This window comes from Limanda limanda, chromosome 9 (assembly GCF_963576545.1).
Source record: "Limanda limanda chromosome 9, fLimLim1.1, whole genome shotgun sequence".
Lineage (NCBI taxonomy): Eukaryota > Metazoa > Chordata > Actinopteri > Pleuronectiformes > Pleuronectidae > Limanda > Limanda limanda.
Genome location: NC_083644.1, coordinates 29345036 through 29372818, shown reverse-complemented (window position 1 = coordinate 29372818; position 27783 = coordinate 29345036). Strand labels below are relative to the sequence as shown.

General features: G+C 40.0%; 1 protein-coding gene across 1 annotated transcript in view; it reads left to right on the top strand.

Annotated features, from left to right (window-relative positions):
- The window catches only part of szt2 (SZT2 subunit of KICSTOR complex), a 160731-nt gene that overhangs the window by 20120 nt on the left and 112828 nt on the right, over nucleotides 1-27783 (top strand). Inside the window, exons 4-23 of the mRNA XM_061078706.1 lie at nucleotides 2090-2260; nucleotides 2762-2884; nucleotides 6621-6783; nucleotides 8438-8544; nucleotides 8964-9174; nucleotides 10346-10516; nucleotides 11138-11369; nucleotides 11527-11656; nucleotides 12981-13126; nucleotides 13518-13670; nucleotides 14857-14971; nucleotides 15474-15664; nucleotides 15950-16183; nucleotides 18591-18669; nucleotides 18833-18921; nucleotides 21047-21215; nucleotides 21365-21482; nucleotides 22571-22684; nucleotides 22828-23031; nucleotides 23240-23337. Of these exons, the coding sequence (XP_060934689.1) occupies nucleotides 2090-2260; nucleotides 2762-2884; nucleotides 6621-6783; nucleotides 8438-8544; nucleotides 8964-9174; nucleotides 10346-10516; nucleotides 11138-11369; nucleotides 11527-11656; nucleotides 12981-13126; nucleotides 13518-13670; nucleotides 14857-14971; nucleotides 15474-15664; nucleotides 15950-16183; nucleotides 18591-18669; nucleotides 18833-18921; nucleotides 21047-21215; nucleotides 21365-21482; nucleotides 22571-22684; nucleotides 22828-23031; nucleotides 23240-23337 (3018 nt within the window). The remainder of the gene's footprint in view (nucleotides 1-2089; nucleotides 2261-2761; nucleotides 2885-6620; nucleotides 6784-8437; nucleotides 8545-8963; nucleotides 9175-10345; nucleotides 10517-11137; nucleotides 11370-11526; nucleotides 11657-12980; nucleotides 13127-13517; nucleotides 13671-14856; nucleotides 14972-15473; nucleotides 15665-15949; nucleotides 16184-18590; nucleotides 18670-18832; nucleotides 18922-21046; nucleotides 21216-21364; nucleotides 21483-22570; nucleotides 22685-22827; nucleotides 23032-23239; nucleotides 23338-27783) is intronic.

Below are 27783 nucleotides of genomic sequence, written 5' to 3'. Positions count from 1 at the left end.
CATCAGCTGCAACAATTGCTCCATGTTGTTTTCGGGATCAGCTGTGTGAAGTTCTGAAAAAAGTTGAACTAAAGCGTCAATTCCGTCACTTCTGCTCATTCGCACTTACGCCCACTGCCCACATTCTCCACCACATGTGGTATCATAAGGGGTTGAACCACTTAGCAGGGTGTGGGGCTGTGCGTCACAGAAGTAGAGAAGTCAAATAAGGGTTTTAAACAAAAGCCGGTTTATTAAATAACAAAAAGTCTTTCCTGAAGCAAAGCATAAAGTTCCTCCACCGGTCATTAGTTGTCCTCCATCCACTTGCTTCTTCAGTGGGATCCTGTCCAAGGGATTTTCCTCCACGTCTCCTGCTCCTTGCTTGTGGCTGGTCTCCACTCCTTTGTTCCCCTCTCTCGCTCCCACACCTGAGCTCCAGCTTTAATGAGGGCTGAGGCCTTGGCACCTCCCCCAGCCGTGCCTTCTGGTAGATGCAGTTCCCCCGGCATCCATCTTGTGGGGATGTAGCCACTCTCCTGATGAGTCACATAACGCCCCTCTATAACCCGCCCTCTTGTGATGCCACACCTGAGATCCCGTTTTCGTAGAGGCCCCAACACTGTGGGGCTAGAAAAAAACGAAATGGAAAACACAGAACTCTATGGCTCTGCACTTAGAGGCAAACCTGAGCAATCTGCTTGGAACCTGAAAATGGGCATCTTTGAGGTTGACTGTTGCAAACCAGTCACCTACAAGGATGGCCTGCTTCTCTCTCAGCAGAGTTAGCATTTTGCATGCAAGTTTACCCGCCTCAACTCCCTTATGGCTTTATTTTGCCATGAGAGTGGATTCCCCTCGTGGACGGGTGCTCATAAACTCAACTGAAGCTGCCAGTCGTGGATGGGTCCTCGGATTACCTGAGCAGCCAAGCCCCGTCCTCTTTCTGCAGCATGGAATGCGACAGCCACCGGTGGCGCCTGACTCCCTAGAGTCCTGCCATGGCTTTTCCCAGCTGCCTCATCTCCTTCTGTCAGTTGGGTCTGAATTGCCATAGTGCCATGCATCGAAGGGATCAAGGCATCTGTTATTTCGCAGTTTTTGCTAGGCATCTGCTTTTCCCAAGGACTGACATGGACAGAGACCCAAAAGCTGCTAGAGCCTGGTCCAAAGAAGTAGTGGTCTGCAGCCTATACTCCCCTGACTGTGAACTGCCACTGTCAAAGAGATATCAATGCCAACTGCCCCAGTGGGTCAGTCCCCGGACATATGGAATATACAACTGTGTGAAGAGAGTCTGGATATTGTTTTCTGATGTAGAGACCAAAGCAGAGGCAGACATCTGCATCATCTAGGTACGACAAAGCAGTATGGGGTTATCTGTTTTACAGCTGTCAGTATAGTGTGAACGCCACTGTTTGAAAAAAAACACAGATGCTTTAGAAGTATGTAAATGGATACATTAACCTGAAGAGATGTCTTCAGGTTAATGACTGTTACTTTGTTTTTACTACTGTATTATCCCGCCTATAGTGTATTCATATTTATATATATTTATATTTTTATCCTGCTCATAGTGTATTCATCGTCCCTATATCTTACAATTCCTGTTAATACTGTAATATTCCATATATATTTCTTACTGTACAGATCTTATTTATTACATTTTCACTTTAATATGCACAATACTCATATACTTCTTATTGCCACACACTGCCACACACCCTCCTCCAACCACTGATCATTTGAACATTTGTACATTTGCACTACTGTTACTTTTTGTACTACTGTATTACCCCGCCTATAGTGTATTCATATTTATGTATATTTATATTTTTATCCTGCTCATAGTGTATTCATCGTCCTTATATCTTACAATTTCTGTTAATACTGTAATATTCCATATATATTTCTACTGTACAGATCTTATTTATTTACATTTTCACTTTAATATGCACAATACTCTGCACTTTTACTGCCTTTTTTTGCACTTCTGGTTAGACGCTAAACTGCATTTCGTTGTATATGTACTTGTACTGTGCAATGACAATAAAGTTGAATCTAATCAAATTTTATCTAATCTACTTGTTTTTTGTTTTCTGTTCTGCAGGATGACAGCACAGGAGAGATGATCTTTGATGAAGTTTTTCATGCCTTGTCAAAGTGCCTTGCTGGTCTGGCCCAACCATTCACAATCCCTGGAACTGATCAGCTTTTCAAACCAAAGATCTTTATCACCATCTTAGCGTATTCATCAATTATCGGCCTCACTTCCCATCAGGTCATCAGACAGCAGCTTATGTCATTTCAATTTTTTTACTGGTGTTTACAAGATTCAAAATGTCAAATGTTTAAAAAGATTCAAAATGTCCCCAAAATAGTATTTTTCTGTCCAGTGTTGCTGAACGTTTAAAAAGGGCTATTGTGTTTTATCCCTGAACTCAGCCAATATCCCTGTAGGTTATGGTTAAGAGTGGACAGAAGTTGTCTTTTCTGCGCATGTAACTAAAACCAGCATTGATGTCACATAATAGAGTATGTGTTTTGACTGGACTAATTTGAAACCGGGTGCAATCCAATCCATCAAAATGTAATAGTTTTTTGGGACAGTTCTCTGTACTTTACTTTTCAGTAGCAACATGCTCTGATTATTGTATGTATATGTTGAGTTCTGATGTCAGATGCCTAATACCGACTTCTCTACATATTCACATTTTCCATGTGATGCAGAATTTTTTGTCAGTGTTGTTGCAGTCCTTTGACAGCTTTGATTTTCCTGCAGGTTTTGGTACAGGGCTGTCAACTTCAAAGAACAGACCTCAGTGAGTTTTTGCATCACATCTATCAGCAGCTCAGAGCGGTGGAGAGCAACATTGCTGAAGTCCTTCACCAGCAGCATGAACAGGCAAGTGCAGATGAACAATATTTACAATGTAATATTAAAATATCTCAAAGATGACAGATTAAAGGATTCTCATTAAAAGTAATGTAATGTAAAATGAAAGATGTGTGTAACCTGTAATTAAGTTAGAATGATTTACTGAATTCAATTCATTGCAAGAAGGCTATTTCAGAGGTCTGTTAAGGGGTTTACCGAAAAAATTAAATTCACTCATCACTATGCCAATGGAGGGCTGGGCGAATTGTTTAAGTCCATAAAACACTTCTGGAGTCTCAAAAGTAAACTTTGTTGCGGCCAAATTCAATACGATTGAGGTAACTGGCGACCTACACTTAATAGCCGCAAGCCCTGACATTCATATTCGACTTGAAACTAGGTAATTTGCACCGTGTTTCAAGCCTGAATTGACCGACCCTTGGATCCAAGTTCATAACCTTTCAAAGTAGAATGATCTAGTCGCTGTTTTGATAACTGCCTTGTGCCGTCTGACTGATACAGAGTCACCGGTTTATTCAAAATGTATTAATTGCGCAAAGGTCGACACTGCCATTACAAATACACATACCAAATGTTAAGTAGATAAGATGAAAAGTTTGTAAGATATGCTTTCCACATACAGACAGGCAGGCATTTGTGGAATTCCCCACTATTTATATAGTGTTTTGTTGACATAAAAACTCATTTGTTTAAATTTCTCATATCTCTGGTATACATCATCAGATAAAAAGTGTCTGATGGTGTAGTTGCAAAGGCACATCGCTCTATGGACAAGTGCCTATTTGGCAACATTATTATATTTAACCTGATGCATGATGCGAAACTGAGGCCATTAATGAGTGAATCTACAAACTTTGTTTAATGAAGGTGAGAGCATCTGTAGGTAACACTTTTGACTAGGGTTGTCACGATACCAAAATTATGACTTCGATACTATACCTGCCAAAAATATCACGATACCCGATACTTACGATACGAAACCACGAATACGATACAATACCACAAATACGACACGATACCAGAAATACGATACTGGTATATTTATCTATGATAGTAATAAATAAAACATCTGTGAGGTTCCCTTTTTTACCAGCATGTTCCTGCCCAGCTTTTATTATTATATATTATATTAGTATTAGCCTACAGCAAGATATTAATGAAAACTACATGGTCATACATCATAGCATTGATTATACATGGCCATGTAGGCCTATTCTCTGTATCTGACTATATGACTACATAGTTATTTCCATAAGTATGAGTTACATAATTTTACAGATGTTGTTTGAGGTGAAAAAAATCTAAAGCTATGTGGGTTGGGTACATTAAAGATGTACACATAATTAAGGGGCAAGTTATCCCCTTTTATTGAAAAACAACAATGAAAAACATGCCACCTGAGCGAGTGAGTGGGGGCAGGGCCCTGGGGTGTGTGTTTGTGTGTGCGCAACCACACACACACATAACACACGCTCGCTCCTGTTTTTTCATGCTGGCCTAATACGATTTGACAAATTAATGTGATTTTCCATCGCGTTACCATTCAACATATGAACACTGTACAGGGAGCCACTGCAGAGGGGCTGATGAGCCGCATGCGGCTTCACAACCGCGGGTTGCCGAGCCCTGGCTCCGGCTAAACAACGACTTGTTTTAGTGGTCCGCCATTAAAGAGAACGGTCGGCTCGGCCATGTCTCCTCTGAGATCACTCGCTATGAATGAAGGCCAATTTATGCCTCTCCGTTTTTTCTATTACGGACAGATAAGACCGCCCTATCCGTCGTGAAACGCCCTCTCCGAATGCTTCGGACAGCTTTTCGTACACGTCTGATTTTTCTAACTATCCGTCTTCATGTTGGAGACCCGACGGACCGCTCTTGGCTGTGATTGGTCCGCGAACGACATCATTTCCGTATGACGTCATTTCCGTATTTCCGGACCTCAAACTTCCTGTTTACTTGTAGCAACAAACACGAACACAACAATGATTCTACGATTAATGTGACGTGTGTGTTAAGCCAGCGGAGTTGTCCGGCTGACGGTGGCTCGTTAGAGCACTGAGGGCATGTGTGCACGGTCACATACGGTTATAACGAGCTTTCAAAACGGCGCTAGCAGGCTAGGCTAGCCACCATGCTAACTGCGGTGGTAACAGTGCAAGAACCCGCCGTCACGACTTTAATTCCACTTCTATCATGACACTGTTTCTATAATACCGTCAGGTTAGAAGCAAACACTGTATAGTAGTTGTTAGTGCCGGGAGTCCCTGCTGACTGTGTGTGGAAGCTGGGGGGGGAGCTAGCTCCGGGTAGCTTCTAGCTACATGTAGCCTCAAGCAGATTCAAGCTGTGGAATCAGCAACACAGTTCGGAAACAAGACCGGGGAACCGCTGCGCTAAGAAACGATTACATCAGCATCTTGACACGCTGGGTGTCACTTTATTTAGTTCTGTTAGTTGCCATGGTTCAGTGTGTGGGAGGCAGGCTAACATGTAAACAGAGACACGTGGACTTCTTCTTCCCAAATGGGGTAGGCTTCTCTGAGCTCATCTTCCGTTGCGCCACCTATGGGTTTGGCGATGAATTTTTTCCGACGGACTGTGTCGGAGAAGTAAAAATCAAAAAGACTCTTTGCCCTCCGCTGAGACCTCTCCGAGAAACGGACACGTAGTAGTATATAAGAGCCTTGAGGGCTGCCTGTTGCAAGTGTGAGAGCTGGGCAGCCCCACCCCATGCAGTCAATGCATGCAGGCAGTGTGACAGGGAGCGGAACAGTGAGTGCGCTCTGATTGCGTGCTATTTTAATGAAGTACCGGTACTAAAAACTTGCAAAATCGTATCATTTTTAACGTAAGGGTACAGCGGTACCTTTCTAGTATCTGTACACCATGCAACATTACTTTTGACTTACACACACAAAAAATCAAGTACAGAACAAGAGTGAGGCTGCCTCCATAGAAAAATGTAACATCTGTGTACCATGTACCAAACTAAAGAGTCAAAGTACACGTCAAAATGTTGTTTTTTCAAATAGGACTTCTATCATTTAAGTACTTCTTATCAAACAAATGTGAAATGTACACTTTAATAGTATTTATGTTCACATTTTGAGATATTTTGGCGTAATTCTTATGCAGTGGCACAAACTGTAGTCTTTGATCCATACCCTGGGTGATATTTTCCTTCATCATTACCAACATGAGCACATACACTGTGGTTATATATGACAAAGCTCTACAGCCCCTACAGTTGTCCAATTGATTCAGTTACATCCAATGGGCTTGGAGCTGAAAATAGAATCAGGAAGCCAAAGTATTGGGAAGGATTAACAGCCTCGCTATTTCATATTGTAGGCTTTGTAGGCATCATTTAAGGAAGCAATTTTTCCCAAGAATTACCTTGACTGTATAAGCCAGCCATAGTCTAAGTCCCACTACAACTTCATATTGATCCAAAAAGTTTTAACACTTCTGATACTAATATAAAATATATCTGCTCTGCACCATTGCCTTACTGTAGAGCTGTGCGTAGCACTCTTGTTTTTACTGTTCTCTGCAGAATTTTCACTGTGTGAATTGCCAACACAACCATAGTGTACTGTATGCATTTTAATAGGGTAATCAACCCATCTTGTGATTTGATAGATTTGCATCTAACTGTATTCGGCCAATGTTAAAATTGCATTCTACAGTCTTGAAAGTTGAAATAATTTACACCATTTATATTTTCCTTTGCCTTTAGTCTCTGGAGCCAGTTCTAAACCCAAGCCTTCATAGGAACAACATGGACAATCGGCCTCACAGGAAGCAGGGCATTTCTATGGTGTCAGCTGATATGGGTTTGCTCAGCATGGTACGCCAGGGCATTCTGGCCCTTCAGCTGCTGCCTCCAAACTCCAGTGCAGGTCAGTTTACCCTAACAATATGAATAAGAAATATATATATATGCAATGATCATATTCAATCATCTGGTCCATTTATATCTGACTTTCAATCGCCCGTCAGAATTGCCTGATTTCTGAATTGCTGGTTGGTCATAGAGCTGAGTTTAAAAATCTATATTCTGATTAAAATTGATCTTCATTTGAATGATTCGATATTGATTCAAAAAAACTTAGGAAATTAAGTGTACTGTGTGAAAAGATGCCCATCCCAAATTTCTATTAAACCCACCAATCTTAGCATCTAGCAATGCCTTTTACTATCTTACAGATAACATAATCAATCTCAGTTCAAGTCAGTAAATTGTTTAAAACAAAACAAAGTTGACACGTTTTTCCGTCAATGATTCATTGTCGGAAGAAGAGAAAAGAGAGAGAAATTAGAATTGCGAAGCACATACACACAAACACACACACACACCCAAACACACACACACACACACACAGTGTGATCTGACACATGTATAAACTCAGACTGGGTAAACAACAGAATAAGTAAACTTAGACAATGTATGGAGAGCCAGAGGAGATAGCTGAGCGTGCTCAATTTGGCTCGAATCAGTTGGCGTTACACAGCGCGAATGATAGAGACACAGACAGAGTAGTAAGTTACTGACAGAAACCCTAAGAAAGGAAAGGTAGGCCTGGGATCGAACCACCAGTAGAGGAAGCTCTACTCCTCAGCCAATGTTAGTAGTCATAATATGTCAGTAGCACAACTGTAATGTTCTCCTGGACATAAAATGCATCTCTATTAGCATATTTGTCCCCTTCTCTTATATACATTTTATCAAGCACAGTGAAAAGTTATCTTTAGAGTTTATGCTGAATCCTACCTGTATATTTGTTGTGCATTTATAGTATATACTGTACCAGTGGCCATCTAACCCTATATCTAATAATGATCATATAGTTAAGTTAAAGACAGATAATTTTTAAAAATTAGATTTGTTTGTATTTCACAAAATTGCACAATGGTTCCCCCAGATGTCACTCCTTGTCATGGCAGCAAATATAAGCCACATTAACAAAGCCAATTCAGTTTCCTATAATGAAAAACATTGATGACAAAATCGATCCAAAGAAACAGAGTCAGATACACTGACTTTATCAGATAGGATGAACACAATGTTTTCTAACTTAATTCACTCTGCACACAATGTCCAGCACACAAACATAAAAAAGTTACAGAATTTTTCAGCATGTGTGAGGAAGGCTCACTAATGCATAGGAATAATTCTGTGCAACCTTTTTTGATGACTTAGCTGAACTAATGTCTTTAATCTGTGCTGACAATGACAGTGTGGTTATTCTGGACTTAATCATCTCCAAATGGTCTGAGCATTTCTAAGGTTGTAGGGAGAGATGTTGCTCCATCTGATAGTTCTTAGATTTTCTTTGAGAGTTCTATCTGAGTGGGCAAAAATGTTGTCTCTCAGCCAACGAATTTGAAAATCACTTCAACTCTAAAATTACAAACGTCATTGCTCCTAAAAAGGCGAAGGTCGTCTCTGGTAAGAAAAAATCTCCATGCCATGCTGGTCAGAAGAGAAAGGGAATCCCGAAAAGCTGAACGTAGGTGGCGAAAAAACTAATTGTGTTTGTTTCTGTTTTCCAGGTATCATTATTATTACAGATGGAGTGACAAGTGTCCCTGATGTAGCAGTGTGCGAAACCTTGCTGAACCAGCTCAGAAGTGGAACCATTGCTTGCTCTTTTGTACAGGTAAATATGATCATGACAGCATCACAATGTTTGCAGTTGTGTTATTTGTTAATGATGTAGCTTCATTTTCCAAGTGCAATGCCAGAAATAGTGTTTTGTCGATCTGGCAACTCCTTGTTTAAAAGACAGACACATATTATAGTTTAAATTGTAGTGGTGGTGGTACAGGTATGACAGTAAAGAGTTATAACTAACAGAATCATAAATATGGTCTGTGTTCATACAAACACTATATGAATATGACGAAAATAAGGGTAGAATTCCTAACAATGTACTTTATCATTAACACTATTTTTATATATAGGACTATGTGATGAAAATGATTCTGTCATCTTGATCCAGAATGGAGAAGACATTAAATAACTATTGCACTGAAAAGTTGAGCCGCTCTTCTTTTGACTGCGTTTGTTCTGCTTCAGGTTGGTGGTGCATACTCCTATGACTGCAGCTTTGGATACATACCCAATGTAGAGCTGATGAAGTTCATCTCATTAGCTACCTTTGGCTCATACCTGCCCAGCTGCCCTGAAATTGACCTGACCAGCCAAGATATGAACGCCTACCACAAGGCCTTTTTAACTTACTCCTTCCTCAAGACCCCAGAGTCAATGAATTCAGAGTCCTACTGTGGTGAGACACATGGGTTATTCCAATATCAAATTAACACATCACATCCTCACAGGCTGCAACATCATTGATATAAATATACTTTGGCCTACTAATCTGGTCATATAACAAATCCGTGGCACCAAAATTTCCTGCACCTCAGACGGCAATTAAAGGGAGATTTGGGCTAATGAAGTTTGAGCTTTTTGGGGGGACTCTAGATATGGCCAGACTTTGACTGGCCATATCTCCTCTAATATAAGTCACAGAAAAATGGTTCTCGTATCTCTGTAATACATAGCCCTTTGGGTGACATTGGTGGGAAACAAATGATTGTATGGCCCCAAGTTAATAAGGCGTGGTAATGAGATGATAAACTTGTGGCCATGAGATAACTCAATTGTGGCAATGTCTTAATATTGCCTTAGCATCAAGATATTAATCTGTTCCTTACCCAATGAGCAAACTGAACTGAAGTAGGATCTTTGATGAGAGGTGAAATGTTTCCATTAGAGACTTTAAAAAAAAAAAAGGTTATTGGCTCTGACTTTAAGTTAGGCCACACTATGGTGGAAACTTTTTCCATCACTCGTCTAGGGCTCGTAGGGCTCTATTTTTGAGCGTAAATGCGATTAAATATCAGTGCACATGGAGCATGCCAGTGCGCATGTGGTGTTCTGGTGACAAGATGTGTCTTGTGCATCTGGGAATAGGGATGTACTGAGATATACTGGGTGTGCTAGTGGCAGGGATTGTCTTAATTCATACAGTGCATCCATCTATTTTTTTCTATTGGGGTAACTTTTGGATTCAGTTTCATGTCATGCAGATGGGGAAGACTGGATTGAACCGTCTCCTAGTATGACCGATCCACCACCTCGGCCACAGCCGCTCAATTTGGTTCACATCCAAATACATATCTGCATCTAGTGAATTTAAATGTTCATGATCAATGTTAAACTACAAATCTAAATGAAATGTTAATGTGGTCTCATAAAGGGACTCCTACTTTACTGAGGAATGTTCTCTCTTCTAGTTCCTGTCAGATTTATGTTTTGGGAAATTTTCTGTGTCTGTCTTGTAGGTTTCACTCATTCATTATCTTCATAAAAAAGCACAACATATTTTAATTGGTACTGATAATGATGATTATAATACATAGTATCTTATATTATATTTTTTCACTGTGTTGTAGTTTCTGAACACAAACTGTTTAATGAGCATCTGGTGTCAGCCAGTGGTAACCCCGCCCTGGTCATGAGGAGGAAGAAGCACACAGAGAAGGAAGTCCATGCTCATTTAATCAGTGTAGTGTCTGTGCGACTGAGAGAGGGCTACACCATCAGAGAAATCAGCCTCACCAAAGGTAAATATCTTTATGTAGCAAAATGAAGAATATGAGAACATATGAACATAAGAACATCTCTACGATGAATCTGGCAATCAAACAATAATTCACAGCAACAAACAGTCCACACAAAGTCTATTATCTCTCATTGGTTACCAAAGCATTGGATTTTTTCCCATTATGTGTGCACACAATGTAAATGACCATTAAACACTGTCACACTACACCCAGGTTCAGGTTCATGCAGTAAAGTATTGTTCAGACATTTAGCTTCAGTATTAGCACTGGATATTCTGGATCTTTTATCCAATAGGTCCTCACATTATGCAAACAGAAATTACTACTCATAGCAGCTCTCCAAAGTCCAAAGCTCAGTCTATTATAAAAATACTGTGATGTCTAACCTTGGCAATGACCTGGTTGCCACTTGATTTTGTCTTTCACTTGGCTTAGTTGTGTGTGGTGTTCATCAAAGAGTCTTCGTGCTTTCTTTTTGTTGGAGCTATATTTTTGTATACCAAATCATCATTCTGCCCCACAGCAGTGAAAATCCCTTTGCCAGTATTTTGCTCCTAGACACATTGCTTGAACTTTTAATCCTTGTTGAAAATGTGTCTCCTGACCTCCTGACTTGTTTAGGTGGAACTCAATTGGAGGTGAAACTGGTGCTGTTATGGAAACACAACATGCATATTGAGTACCTGGCAGCAGCTTCATGGCCACTGGACCCCACCAAGAGAACCACAAAGGTGGAAGTGACGATGGAGGGAAGCTATGACATTCTACATGACATCAGCTGCACCCAGAGGAAACCCATCACCAGCCCGTACCGGACCTCTGTTATTCGCCGCTTTTGGAACACACTGCAGAGGTACAACATCTGTGACTGGAAGAGGAAAGTATAATTTCCAGTCTATACAAATAACAAATGTAGAGTCTGCTCATTTTCTCCAACATATAGAACATGAAATAATCATAACACATTATATAAATCTGCTAACCACCTGTACACTTGTGTGTTCTTTCAGCATCAACCAGACTGATCAGATGTTGGTGCACCTCCAGGCATTCAACTCAGTTCCTGAGAACTTCATGATTCCTGAAAGCACCAAAAATGGAGTTCCTCTGTTCTACATCCCCCCTGGCTCTACTACTCCGGTACTGTGCAATAATAGGACGTATCCACTTTGGTCAAAATGACCACAAATTAGACTAATTAATTGGTTTCGTTGTAACAACTTGAGCTCTCGATTAGTTTGTTGCAACCCTATAACGGATTACTGCTCAGTGGTCACGGTGTTTCCCACAGAACTTTGTAACTGTCAAACATGCTTATACAAAGTACATAGGCTGTCACCTGCTTGCATGACATGATAAGACCTTAGGTAATGTCGCAAAGAAAAAACAGGGAAAAATAGTGAGGCGCAAAGCTGAGAGACAAAAGGATTGGGACGATTTCATACTAAAAAAGATGCAATCTATGTTGAGAAAAGGGCAAAGGTAAGACATAATGTATGTACATGGCTATTTTTTTATGTTTTATTTGCTGGTAGCTCAGTGATTATTGGTCACAGAAAGACAAGAAAGATAATGTTGGAATCTGTGGAGTCTAGGCTCATGATTGCTTGTGTTGTTAGCATGAAGCAGCATCATCTTCAATACCAGCTTTGTTGACATGTACAGTATGTGTTTTTGTTAAACCTTGCTGATTCAGTAGCCTGGTGTCTAAATTGTATTTGGTTAAGGTGCAGATGTGGGAAGGTGTGTACACCAGTAACTGAGTAGTATTAGTAAAGGAAGTAAGGAGAGTAAAGGAGTAGCTTGAGCAGGCATCTGTGTCTCTGAAGTGCTGGCTTTGGTCAATGTTATGGGGCAGAGGCCCTTTCGTGAGTATTAGCAGTCATTTAAAGTACGATTAATGCGATTTGCATGGTATTCTAGGGCTACAGTGAACATAGGCAGAAATTACAGTATTCAGGGCTAGGTTCCTGTTTGAGGCTCAGGTAGTGATAGTGGACAAAGGTACTTCAATAAATAAACAGAATCCATTATACTATAATCTGAGGCTGGGGTTCTGTACAGAGGCATGCTCCTCTGTGCAGCCAACAAAAGAGCATCATGCATGCCTGGCTTGCTATATATATTCTTACAGATCCAGCACTTGCAAAATATAAGAACATTAATCAAGATAATTCTGGATTTATGGGTGGCCACTTGGTGAGTGGGTATGTCGATTTTAATTAACTACCCTTCTTGAAAAGTGTGGCTCAAATTCTGAACAGCTCACCTTTTAGATGTAAGCTGCCTCTGGAATAAAAACTGACATGATGAGATTTTTTGATTTCAGAAACCCAAATAAATGTTTGATTCAACTGAAAAGTTGAATCTGTGTTACATGCCTTCTTTGTGGTGGTGCCTTTATCCTTGTACCCGCTCTACTCTATTTTCACACTTCCTGCAACTGACTTAATTCTTTTCACAGGTTCTGTCCCTGCAGCACAGTGGATCCAAAGACTCCCCTCAGTCCAAGTTTGCTTCCTACTGGAAACCCATCCTCTCCATGGATGCCAACTTCTGGCAAAGATGGCTCCATATGCATCGCATCACCATCATCCTTGAACATGACATGTGAGAAATAAGCCCTTTTTTTCAGACATGACCTACGGGTTAAATCAGGAGAATTGGCTACAGCGTTTACCCATAGTCTGCCATTCCTACATGCACAATACAGCGGGAGGTTCTCTGCACAGACAACAGCATTAAATCCTCTGCATTATTCAGGCGAGAGGTGGAGCCTCCGGGTGCAGCAGGCGATGCTGGAAACGGCGTATTAACTCCTTTACTGAGATCATATGATCATGTTTACACCACCCCATCAGCTCCTATTTCCACAAACTCTCTTGACATCTTCGTCTTCTACTTGTATGACATTATTCGTACTATCTTTCTACCTGTTGTACTGATTCATGGTGTTAAGCTTGTTGTCTGTCATATTACATTAATCATTTGTTCCTTCAAGGCCTGTCCCCAAGCACCTGCACACAGCTGGAAATAACGGACGTTACAGCACCATTCAGTGTCGAATCTCCCACTCTGCCCTCACATCACTGTTAAAGGACTGGAGCAGCTTTGTGCTTGTGGAGGGTTACTCATATGTTAAACTCATATACAGGTGAGACAGCAAAAACACCAGTATTAGTTTTGATCAATTTAAAATAAAAAATAACTCTGATGATGGTTGGTTTGTACCGTGCTGGAGTTTCCTTTGTCCTCCCTTCACACTCCTGCTGACCTGCTCTCACTTTAAGTAATAAACACATCAAAAGTTATTAGGAGCTGATCAATTAATGAAGTTTACTTAGAGTTTGTTTGATTCGCTTCAGAGTTTATGAGGCTGCATTTAAACACAATGTGTGTGCTCAGTACAACATGAGACGTGACGCACACAGTCAGGACTCTGTGTTAAAGTGACCAGACGATCCAGATTCATGATCTGACACCATTGATTATTATATAAATAAAGTATCGTAAGTTTGTCTTTTAATCATAACCATCCCCAAAAAAACTGAACATGAACTATTTCATTTTTGGAACTCTGAACTTAGTTCAAAAATTAAAAAAATTAACATTGAACGTGAACTAGTTAATTTCCATCTGTATGAACTGAACCTTAAACTAGTTATTTTTGAGTGTGAATTGGCACCACACTGGTATTGCTTTTCCAACCACCAGCATCCTCCAAGGGTACTGTCAATTCTACGAAGTAAACAACGTGCAGGGTGCTCGACCAGATTACCAGTCTCCATGTTATCAAGACTCACTACTGTAAGTGGCCACATCGGTCGGGGAAAAGCGCCAAACTGTAGGCACCTGGGGTCTCATTTATTAAACCCTAATTCAATACAATTTTATTTGTATACCTCTGACAGACTAGTTGTTATAATGAAAACAATAAGTGAGTGATAATTATGGATATAAAGATGTTATTCATGATGGCAGCAACATGTATACATATTATAAAATCAATAATAATAATAATAATCACACAGGTGACTCATCATGTTAACGCTCGCCATTTACACACTTCTCTGTAGATAGAAGTGTTTGTTGAATCTGACATGTTTGTACAAACTCACCAAACAAACAAATGTAGGAGAAATTTAGGAGGAGAATACGAGCATGTTCTTGCATGACGTCCATTGTCCACGGTAAGGCTTACGTCAAGATATTTAGTATATAACATGTTAAAGGGATCACAAGCCTAAGACCACATAATTTTTGTTCTTTGAAATAAGAAATTCAATCAAAATAATTGATTTACTGAAAACAAAGTAACATTTAATGAATTGTCTCCACAGTTCATCCGATCATCCTCCCACGTCTTTCTACCTGGTCCGGCTGATCTCTAAGACACCTTGCATGGTGCTTCGGCTGGGCTTTCCAATTGGTACACCTGCCCATGTCCGAAACAAGGTACCTCCAGTGAATAAAGTATTAAGAAAACTTGTACAGACATATCTCTGCAGCAGAACCTGTCTCTTTGAACATGGTAAGGTTCAGCATTTGCTTTAGATTTTCAGTGACTTTGTACTACACAGTGTTGTAGTTTAATGTTGGTGATGGATTCAATTATAATGTGGGATGTTAATAGGATGTGACAACATGCAGTTACTGTATTGTGGGTTGCAATCTACCCGTGTGCTTCTCAGGCTTAATAATGTAACATTTACCAGACATATGTCAATAGTGTTTTAAATATTGTATAAGTGTAGAAAATAAAGCAGCAGACATGCATGTTCTGAATTGGAAATTAAATAAGAAGCTTGTTAAAAAGTTAATAAGTGCACCTTGAGTACATTTTTTAAGCGTGAACCTTTACACTCAACATCCGGTGCATTTAATGTAAATGCTTTTTAAAATGAGTTTCTATTTATATGTCAAAGACTGGTACGTCACTGTTTGTGTCTGTCATTAGATTGTCGATGAGCTTCGAGAACAGATCCTCAAACTTCGCTTTCCTCACCGTGTTCAAAACAAAGAGGCCACCCCCAAGACCAAAAGGAATCAATCTCCATCTAAATCTTCCATCCCTGCTCCCAAACCTGCGCTGTCAGACAGACCCTGTGTGGTAGTCTTGAACAAGCCCCTGGAGAAGCTTCTCATAAGGTCAGTGACTGTGGTTGGAATTCATAATACACATACACATAAAATATGAACAAATAAAGGTCCTGTACAAGACATTAAACATATTGTCAGTCAGAGAGTTTGTGCTCTTCCATTTATCTTTCTTTCTCTCTTTTTCATCTCATGTATTGTTAGAATTCCTGAATTAAAAGTATTAGTTACAAATGGCTGCAAGTTCGAATGAGTACAGTTGTGATGGTTAAAGACAAAAAGGCATGACAATGTATTCTCTGCATGAGGGAGACTTAAATTGTTTATGCTTTGCAGGTATGAGAAGCTGCCGGTAGACTTTAAGACCCCCTTCATTTTAAATATGGAGAACTTCCAGCCTTCCAGCAGAACTGTGCCACTAAGCATGGCAGCCAACCGAACGGCCTCCTCTACCCTGGCCTCTCTGTCCCGTTACTTCCTGCACCAGCGCTGGGTGTGGGCCGTGCAGAGCAGCCAAGGATCGGCTGTGGCAATGCAAGCTGTTGCTCACATCCTGTCGATGCTCTCTGAGTGAGTTCAAGCACATTATTTTTCTTAGGAAGTGTCAATTTTGTGTGTCCATGAACTCCGGGGGATGTGCACAGAATTGGGTCCGAACTTTCTCCAGATGTTGCCTTTCACACAAACAAGCAGGAGATTCTCCTCTTAGATGCATTCACATCTACACATATATCTCCAGAGTGTTATTTGTATAGCCCATATTCACAAATCACAATTCGTCTCATAGGGCTTTAACATGGTGTGACATCCTCTGTCCTTAACCCTCAGCAAGAGTAAGGAAAAACTACTAAAAACCCTTTTAACAGGTATAAATACGTAGAAACCTCAGAGAGAGCCACATGTGAGGGATCCCTCTCCCAGGACGGACAGAAGTGCAATTGATGTCAAGTGTAGTAAAACATCGTCGGGATTAAAGTTTTAAGCAGCATCGATGAGGTCAACATTTTGAAGGATAACTTCAATACTATATGTCCAGCAGTCCTGCTGCAATCATAGTCTCTGGTCAGCAGCCAGCAAGATCACGATCCAGCATCAACACGGGATCCACTATAGTACACAGTCATTGTCCACTGCCGCCAGTTAGGATCCATCATCAGCCGCCGCCTCGGTCGTGGTCCACCACCATCCGATGCCAACGCGACAAAGGATCCTCCATTTCCACTACGATCAGCCCGCACGATATAGAATCCGCCATACTGGATCCACCATTGCGACATGTGATACGCGATCCACAAATCGTAATCCATGGTGCGGCCACAGCTGTGGCCCTGCATCTGCGGGCGATAAGGCACAGAAACTCCGGGGAAGGGGCCAAGTTAGTTATATGTACTGATGAGATAAGAATTACTTTGATGTGATAAGGATGGAGAAGAGGAAGGAGAAGCTGGAAAGAGAAGCTGCGTGTGTCATAAATTCCCTTTGCACCTTAGCGTCATCAGACATTGTTGCCTTGTAATCAATGATACAATGATACAGGCCGAACTTGAGGGTACACTGAGGCTCAAGGTAAATCTGACTGGCTACGGGTTTGTATGGTAGTACGATGAAAACCATGTGGCCCACTCAGTAGATCAGACATCAATACCTCTATGCCTTTTTAAACTAAACGCTTCCAATTTTGGAACATAGAAAGAGTTACCTTCTGCCGCACTAATTAGCTCTAACTGTAAGCTTTATCGTAAAGGAAGGTTTTAAGCCTACTCTTAAACGAACAGATCGTGTCTGCTTCCCAAACTGAAAGTGAGAGACTATTCCACAGGAGTGGGGCTTGATGGCTGAAAGCTCTGGCTCCTACTCTACTTTTAGAGACTTTAGGGACGACAAGTAAACCTGAATTCTGGGACCGGAGTGCTCTAGTGGGTTGATAAGGTACTAACAGCTCATTAAGGTAAAAAGGCGCCATAATATTAAGGGCCTTGAAGATGAGGAGGAGAATTTTAAATTCTATTCTAGATTTAACTGGAAGCCAGTGCAGCGATGCTAATACTGGAGAAATGTGCTCTCTTTTCTTGGTTGTTGTCAGGACACGTGCTGCGGCATTTTGGACAAGCTGCAGAGTCTTTAACGACTTACTGCTGGAGCCTGATAATAATGAATTACAATAGTCGAGTCTCAATGTAACAAAGGCGTGCACTAGTTTTTCTGCATCTTTTTGCGAAAGGACATTTTTTGAGATATTACGCAAGTGGAAAAAGGCGGTCCTAGAGATTTGTTTTAAGTGACAATTAAAGGACAAATCAGGATCGAAGATCACTCCCAAGGTCCTGACTGTTTCATTGGAAGCAAGAGCATGTTGTCTAGCGCAGCTATATCATTAGATAATGTCTCTCTAAGGTGTTTAGGGTCAAGTATCATAACCTCTGTTTTATCTGAGTTTAATAAGAGAAAATTGCGGGTCATCCAGGTTTTTATGTCCCAAGTGGGATGAACGCCGTCTCTCCTAACAAGACCCTGTTTCCTCCAAAAACTTTGCCAATTATCTACAAAGCCCACACCGTTTACAGGACACCACCTCGACAGCCAGCGGTTAAAAGACAACATGCGACTTAACATGTCATCACCTGTTGTGTTAGGGAGAGGGCCAGAGAAAATTACTGTGTCTGACATCGTTTTTGCAAAAGCACACAAGGACTCAACATTTTCTTTAATGACCTCTGACATATGAAGCCGGGAGTCGTAGCTGCCGACGTGAATTACGATTTTACTGTATTTACATTTAGTTTTAGCCAGCAGCTTCAGTTTGGATTCGATGTCGCCGGCTCTGGCCCCCGGGATACAATTGACTATGGTCGCTGGTGTTGCTAATCTCACGGTTCTCAGAACCGAGTCGCCAATAACCAGAGTTTATTTCTCAGCGGATGATTTAAGCAGCTTTGTATAATTTGTTGCCTTATAAACTCTCCTAATCTCTGTGTAGCATCCGTATATCGGAAGGCTTCCACTTTGCTGCCAGTGGAGAGGGAATCGTAAACATGGTGATCGAGCTGCCAATGCAGGTAGAGAACATCAGCAAATACTCTCTCTTTTAGGATACTAAATGTTGAAATTTTGCATCTGTTTCATTTGGATTGTTTTATATTCAGCACTCTCATATGTATGTTTTTCTCCAGGTGGTATAACTGGTTATAAGTCTCTAATAAATACAATTTCAATCTTCAGGGGATGTCAGGTGACACGAACAAAGAGAGTCACTCTTGCATTGTTCAGTACATCCTGTTTCCACCCCACTCTGCTTCAACAAAGGACAGGTAAGACTGGGAGTGATATTTGTATAAAACACCTTCATTTAAAAAACTAGTCATTATGAACTGTGTCCGCATTCATTTATCTGCTTGATATGTGTATTGAATTGGACATTGTATTTGTTAATTTTAATTTTCAGAGAGGCTGTTATTTTTGGGACTTTTATCCTTAATCAGAAAGAGCAAATCCTTGCAGTGAAATTATTGTTGCACAATGCACAAAACTGCTATGAAATGTTATTGATAATAAATAAATATTGAGTAAATAGAAAAATTAACACATTTAAATGGATTCCCTGGGATAAATACACATGTCAATGGGGTATCCCTATAATGTTGCCCTAAGTTCTCTCTCCAGACAGCTCAACTCTCATACTCACCCCAACCCATGTACCCCTAAAGGCCAATTCATGCTTCTCCGCCATAGCCTATTCGTAGACATGTACCCTATGCAGAGCCCTACATCGTACCCTTATGTGCACCTCCCCAAAAATTGCACTACGCCTCGAGGTGACGCAGATTGCAAGAACTGTGATTCGTCGGCTTAGTAGCTTCGCATTTCCGGCAGACTCTGCACCATTTTTGAATTAAACACGGACAGCATCTTTCTTTTCTTCATTGCAGTTCTTTGAGAAAATGAATTGTGCTTCAACATTTATCAGCTCCAACTCCGACACATCGGCTTAGTAACTTTCGCCATTGTTCTGAAGTAAATAGATGCCAGGGAATTTGTAATTATAAGGTTAAGAAACCAAAAGACACTCAAAACCAGCGTAGAAACTCTACCGCCACTAGAGCTTTGGTGGTGTAACTGCAGCATGACTCACAATCACCTATGCACAGCTGTGAATGCTCGGCCCTGTGTGTAGGCTATGTGCGTACCTAAGGCGTAGCTTTGACGCAGAAGCATGAATTGGGCTTAATGATAGCACAATAGCAGGGTTGCAACTTTAGCTATATACAGCCATTGACACCTTGACACCTCGAACTTCGCTGGGGTCAATGGGTGTCAATGACCTGCATTTTTAACATGCTGTAACATGTTTAACAACAACAACTATAAACATAGTTAAAGACCCACAGAGGTTAAGCACCTCACCCTTCCATTGATCAATTAGAACTGAACAAGAATCTTGGATGAGAGGTGTACAATTGTATATGGTAAATGATCTGTATTTATATAGTGCTATTGCCATTCACACATGCAAGCATATAAGTAATTATCTAGCAATATTTGAATATGACATCCCCCCATCTTACCTACCCTGTTAAAGTTCTGATTTACATATGACCTTACATTTCATTTAACTGACGCTTTTATCCAAAACGACCTACAATAAGTGCATTCAAACATGAGGGTACAAACCCACAACAACAACAATCAAGAAAGTACAATTTTCTTCAAGAAAGCCAAACTTCAAAGTGCTATAGCTAAGTGCCATATAAGGCAGAGAAAGAGGAGAGAAGATATTGGTAATTGAGCAGGCTGTTTAGATTGTGTGGGTGAAAGAGGAGGCAGCTGGGGTGGATGTGTTGGCTGGTGTGATCAGTCTCAGTGAGAGCAAGGAAGTCAAGCGATTGCTGGTTAGCAAAGCCATAGATGAAGTCTGTCTTGCGGTAAGCTGACTGGCAGTGGCCCCAGATGCCCCCTGAGACAAGGTGTTGGGTATGTGTGGAACGGATGGGATAGTCCAATGCACACATATCAAACATGTTGGCTTTGATTAACATCTGCTTTGTGGTGCTTAAGTCCCTCCTCTATTAATCAGCAGATTTTATTTCCAACAAAAGATTATAATTACCGTCTACTGATCAGCAGTCCTCAAAGAAGAGGAGGAAACCCAGAGAGCACACCAACTGAGGCAATGGGTTTAAATGATGACTTGGCTGACCACAAAAAAAATGTTGTGACGCAAATGAAAGGTCTGCTTAGCTTGTCATTCATACAGAATCCCCCTCATGAATACTGACACCAACTATACACTGACTTTATATAGTGACTGAGCTCCTTGTGAAGCTTAACCATGACTAATGCCCTAGAAACACACGTCATTGCAAGACATTTGCAAGTTTAGTTGAACTGTATGGTCAAATTTTTTTAACTTACCTTTTGTCTTTCATGGGACTGCAGCTTTTCCACCGATGATGATAATGACACAGAGGTGGAGGCTGTAGACATGGACACAGACCTGAGCCTGGTGACAGAGTGCTGGGTAGAACCTCAGAGTGGCGTGGTGATGAACTGCATGGACCAGCATCGCCACTTCCAGGGCCTCAGTTACCAGGAGATCCCTCAAGCAGTGTGTATAACTAGATTCTACTGTAGATTGTTCAAGAGTTTTTTTAGGCTATAGTGTCAATCTTTTAACATACAACGATCCCAGTTTACTGCTCTCTATCTAAGATTATTTGCATGTTTATTTCATGACTACCTACTGTCTTATTTTAGATTTTCCCAAGGGATCTGACTTGTATATCCACCATGATGACCTTTGAGTATTTGAGCCTATTGTGTCAGAATAAGGAGCAGATCTGCTCACTACCAGTTGGACTCAAGGATGTGAGAGGTGATACAACACTTTCCAAACACTGTATATAAATATGTACAACACATCTCTACTTCCTCCCACTGTCTAGAAATAAGGCAAAGTTAATTTCCTTGGGAGGTAGAGCTTAGAGGTCTTACCGATACACACGCTCAACCATTCACAAGTCAGTCTGAGCAGTCAATCATGACATTTCAACACATTATTATAATGTCAGATAAGTAATTCAAACTTAAAACTTATACATTCATCAATGTTATAATAACTACAATTTTACCAGAATTTTGTCTTTAAGTTTGGCCGTTTTCACATCTGCTAAATTAGAGGAGGCAGGGTTTATAATGTATGCTGCAGGCAGCCACTAGCTGGCAATCAAGGCGCTTCGGCTTCACATTTGGGAAGCAGTCATTTTGTCTATCTTTATATATAGTTTATGAGACTGCGCTGAAGATACTGAATGTTCATACATTTTGTCCAGGGGTTGTGTAGAAACATACAGACGCTTTAGTCAAGTAAAAGCAGGATTACCACTCTATATGAATACTTGAAATTTGAGTTTGCTAAGTGTTAAAGTCATTAGCAAAATGTGCTTGATATAATTGAAGTAAATGTTTTCATTGTTGCCATTATGAGAGTTGTTGGGTATGACAAGTAATACAAGTTTGTTATTAATATTATTATTATTATTATGAATAACTGATGTGCATTCATTTACACATCAGTGCATAAACGAAGCATTTAACTGTGGACGTTTTTCAACTGTATTACTGTTGGGTAGTATAAGAATAAATGTATAAGAATGCATAAGATAACATTGGCAGAGAAACAAAAACCTTTATTTAAAACAGGAGACATCCAAACATTTAGCATGTTCTATATATATATATATATATTTTTTATTTTTTTTTAGACCAAAAAACATAACCAGTAAACATAACCAATATTGTCAATTTGTTAGGTTTCATTACAGTTGTCTGTATATACACAAATTTTGTCCATCCCATCAGATTGACCTATGGAAGACCAGGCGTGTAATGTAATATATTAATATGAAGTGTTGGGTTTCATTCACAGTAGCTTAACAAAGTGTGTTTTTCCTGTGTATGCAGGAGGAGCTGTGGCCTCTGAGGACAATGTTCACATGATTCCTTTTCAGTTTGACCTTATTCAGCTGCTTCCAAAATGCCAGCAGGTTGAACTCCTCTTCCACACATTCAGTACAGGTACTAAACTCTACTTAAAAAATGTAAATAATAAAAATCCCTCATATAATAAATCGTTTTAAAATAGCTCTTTATAATTAAATAAACAAACTTAAATAACATTTTTGATACCCAAATATGTGTGTTCACCTTTTTGTCCTCAGTGATGGAGAACACAAAACAGAATCACAGCTCCCCCTGTCTGCCAAACGAGCTCCTGCTCAGCCTCTTCCACAGCAGGCTGGAGCATGAGCTCAATGACAGAGAGATCCTGTTGGCTGACAGTGATCATGTCGCCTTCATGCACCACATATTAGAGCGAGAACGAAACGGCCACTCCGCTCCATTTTCCTTTCCTATTAACAAAGGTCAGTGTGTCTGCATCTCATTGCAGCTGTTCCTAGTGTGACTTTGTCAAATGATAACTTCCTCATTATAGACCTGACAAGCTTTGAGGCGATGACATTTGCTGTAGGTTGTGGTGTCCAGGATTGTCATATACATAGAGAGGCCTCCTGATTAGTTACTGTATCCTCTAGTCTAATTTCTGCCTTGTTATTTTTTGCATTGTGTCAGGGGAGTGTGTAAAGACTCCAGACAGACAGGACACTATGACATCGTTTCACACCACTGGCAGCAGCAAAGAGGTGATGGGATCTACCAGCACTTTACAGGTAATTCCATAAAACCATTAATATTAATAATAAAAATAACTATATATATATATGTAATATAATAACGGATACATAACACTTTATGTACATGTGTATGTTGTCAACCCAAGGAAGTGCACTGTTAACTGTGAAGTATTATAGATCTGCAGGTCTGAGCCACATAGTTAGTTATGGACATTTACCCTGCTTTGTTGCTCCTCTTGCATAAAACATCAGCTGGTTAGAGTCTGTGTCGTGGCTGCTGTTATTAAATCCCACTTTTTTGGGTGATCCTTAGGCAGGCACTTTCATCACTGCCTTTGAGGAAGAGATGTACTGGTAGTGTTGTATAGTGGTCTAGGGAGACATGTGTGGAGGTCAGGAGTTCCAGAGAGCAAAGTTGTCTTCTTCCCTGGGAAGATGGAAGCTGTTTTCAGATATGAACTCCCGATAGTTTCATGAAGTTCAATCCAGGGGCAGACTTTCCACTCAGGAGTGAAAAGGTGAAGGAACCTGAGAAACTAAACCTCTTCAATGTGTCCTGAAAAACAATCACTCAGACCACATCAGAGTGGTCTGGGACTCATATGAAAGACTGCCTACTTAGCTGTCCTCCTCAAACCCGCTATAGTTTCACAATGAATCAATCATATTTTTATGCTAATCAGTGACCATATGTTGGTTTGTTTGTGGACACTGCCACGATATCAACACTGATCACCTCATAATGATTTATACCTTTTTTTTAATTAATTTTTTTATTGATAGTTGGCATCAATCAGACCTTTACAGATGTCTTTCAAACAATCTGCACTTTATATACAGATCTTCAGATGATGCCTATTTTAGGTATACAAACATAGAACAAGGAGAAAAAAAGACCAAAAAGAAAAACTATATATAACCTGGGTGTGATCTATATATCTTTATTTATATAGATATATAGATACAAATATGCTTTTCTAAACAGTTCTGTCAGGAATGTACTTGTCTATTTTTCATCTTCATATTAACATAATGTCGCTTCTGCAAGTATCGATAGAAGTCTTGTTTTTCTAGTAAGCGTTTTTCTTTAATACTTTCAAAACTGAGCAGTGTGCCTTATTTCATTATATTGCATATGGCTGTTATTCCTTTAGCTGTCCAATCTCTAAATCTAGCATCCAATTTATTTGTTGTGAAGTCAGAATCATATGCAAACCATTTAAGAGTTACAATACCTCTACTTTATGTTCTCTTACAATGGTTTTCCATACTTCAAGAGTCCACTTCCCCTATGGGTTATCAGAAGTATTTATGTGACTTTGTAGATTGTTATCAGCTATTGCCTGTATATGGGGGTGGAAGGTATTTTCTCTTCAATGTTTTTCCATTGGGCTGCACAAAGCATATTACTGCCCTCATCTATACTGCAAAATAATAATAATAACAATAATAATAATAATAATAAAGAGAAGACAGGCACCAGTCCCCCTTTTCTGTAGGTAGTTGTAAGGTTCTGAGATGGACCCCGGCCCTTTTACTTAACCAAATATACCTAGAAAACATCTTGTCCCATTCTAGTAGTCTGGGCATTATGTATTAATTTTAATGGATTATATCCTTTCAATGCAATTTAGGAAAGGGATTAAGTTCCATCTTGCTATGTCTTCCTTAATTTTTATTATTATTGGCAAATAGTTATATTCTGCAAGTTTTATAAGATCTCTTGTAATATTGATTCGCAAATATTTAAAATATGTTGTTTGCCATGCCAAGGGGTATTTATTTCAATTTCTCTTGGTGGGATATAGTTCTATGAGATAACTGTTTTTTGTCTATGTTAATCTTGTATCCTGATAGTTTACCATGCTGTTTGAATAACTGCAGTTTAGGTAATGAAGATTTTGGTTGGTTGCCCCAGATAGAACAAAATGTCATCTGCGTAGCAGGCCAATTTGTGCTTTGTCCCTTTAATAGTAATTCCTCTAATATCTTAATTTTGTCCGATGTATTGAGCCAGTGTCTCTGAATACAGTATATAATGAGGAGTACACATAGCGCACAACCCTGTCTGGTACCTCTTTCTAGATTTAAATTGTTTGATAAATATCCATTGATTTTAATCCTGGCAGTGAGATTGTCATATAATGCCTGTATAGATTTAAGAATTGTGTCATGACAGATTGTCGTGCCAAACCACATCTGGGAAGAACTCTAGAAATACAACTCCAGTTAACAGAGTCAAATACATCTATCCTTTTCAGCATCTATGCTTATCACTATTTCTTCAATCACATTTTTTTGTATATGATCCATTATATGTAGTATCCTTTGTATATTTTCTTGTGTTTGGCATTGTTGTATGAACCCTGACTGATCATTATGTATCAGCATGGGTAAAGACTGCCCAAAACTATGGGTAGTATGATATGAACCAACAGTTTTTTAAATTCCTTTTACCAATCTGCCATACTACCATCTGATCGTGGAGACTTGCTTAATTTTAGCTTACAATTGGAGTTTTTAGTTCATCATCTGCCATCATCCTTCTATTGTGGTCTTTGTTTAAAATCTGAAAATTTAGAGAAATTTAGATATTTATCAATATGGGTAAGATCTCCCCCTTGAACTTTCGAGTATAGCTTTTTCTTTTTTATGCTCCAAAAGCTTCCGGCAATTTACTTATTTTTTTCTTTATTACTTTTTTTCCCTAATTCTATGAACTGTATTTTCTGCCATCTGTTTTTTAAATTTCCATGCTAGTATTTTCATTGATTTAGATCCACTTTTATAGTGTCTCTTCTTCAAAAACAAGTTTCTCTTGATTTATTTTGTAGTCAAACTATTATTTTGGTTCTTAATTCTTCTAATTTCCGAAAATGTATCTTGCGTTAAACCCCCCAATTATAGCTCTTCTGGAAGAGGTCGTGGGTTAGGGTGATTGCCATGCTGACAGGCAATCCTCTGTATTCTGTATCTTTCTCTTCCACCGACTGGTAAGCCGTGTTCCATCCACGTAAAACACTCAGTGTAGAAGGGTAGGGAGTCTAAAAGCTGATCTGTCTCTCCCTTAAGACTCGCTTGCTTCAGAATATTCCTTACACTTCTGCAGGACTGTTGGGTGATAATCTTGATCAAAATATATAGTAGTCTATCGTTCAAAAGCACTCTTTTGTTTACCCAGGCCTTGCGCAGAATCCTTTCTTTGTTTTTTTATAGGTGGAATTTGATTATTATTGACCGCGGATTGTCTTCTCTTTCTCAATACTAAGGTCCGTAGTTGGGGGGGATCTCCAGTGTGTCCCATATTAACCTTTCCACAAACTCCACAATAGACTATCCCTCCGCTCCTTCGGAAACAATTAATATCCTCATTCTCTCCCGACAGGATCTCCGTTCTTTGTCAGTTAATTCGTTTTCTTGTTGATCCGAACTGGTGGCAGCAACTTCCCACCTGTAAAGGACCTGGAGCAGCTTGTCTTCACCTATCTCCACCTCATGGTGTGACCACTAATGGACAGGCTGCTGTTTGCCATCAGCCTGGCATCGGGGTGTATTTCTTCATAATCTACCTCTAACACAAAGCTCTCTCACCTGGAGAAGCCTAGGAGTACTTTGATGATCATTTCAACACAATTCAAACTGCACTTCTCAGTGGATCTTTACCTCACTTCCTGGATATTGGACAACTGTCACCAGTGAGTATCCAGGAAATTACATTTAGATGGGGATTTCTTATAAGGACCTGGATGTTCACCTGAACAATATACTGGAGTGGACTGATCATACCACTGCATTTTATAAGGACGGCCAGAGCAGACTGTATCTGCTCAGGAGACTTAGGTCTTTTGAAGTACAGGGGGGACTCCTGAAAACCTTTTTATCAACTGCTGACAGGAAGAGCCTGGATAAACTGATTAGTAGGGCAACATGGTTCTCTGATACCTGCTTGACTCAGTGGAGATGGTGGGACAGAGTAGGATGATGTCGAAGCGGTCATCTCTGATGGACAAGCAGTTCTGATCATGCAGGCCACCAGCACAGCACTGGGCAGGAAGCACAGCTACAGCTTCTTAGGCTTTCCCGTGAATTTTAAACTGTAAAAAAATAGGTCAAACTTCAGATGGCCACTGCAGAGCTGTAGCGATCGGTTCAATTGCGGCAAAATATGAATTTACTTTGGTTTTCATAAACACAATAATCTCTTATTCCACCAACCTATTAACAATTGGTGCTTTGATCTCCTTAAGTAGCTGTTTGGGGTATGTGATGGCAACGTGATTCGCTATTTGGGCCAAATCATCTTTACGGCATTTGTCAATATGACTCAGAGACGGGTTCGACAAAAATTGTTCCAAGTCAAACAGCGACATCTCTAATGAATTAAGCAGTGTCGCAAGCAAGCTAGTTTCTCAGCTTTTAACAATTTTTAGCTCCGGGAATCTTTTTAAGAGATATAATCCCGGACGAGCCCCCCAATTATGT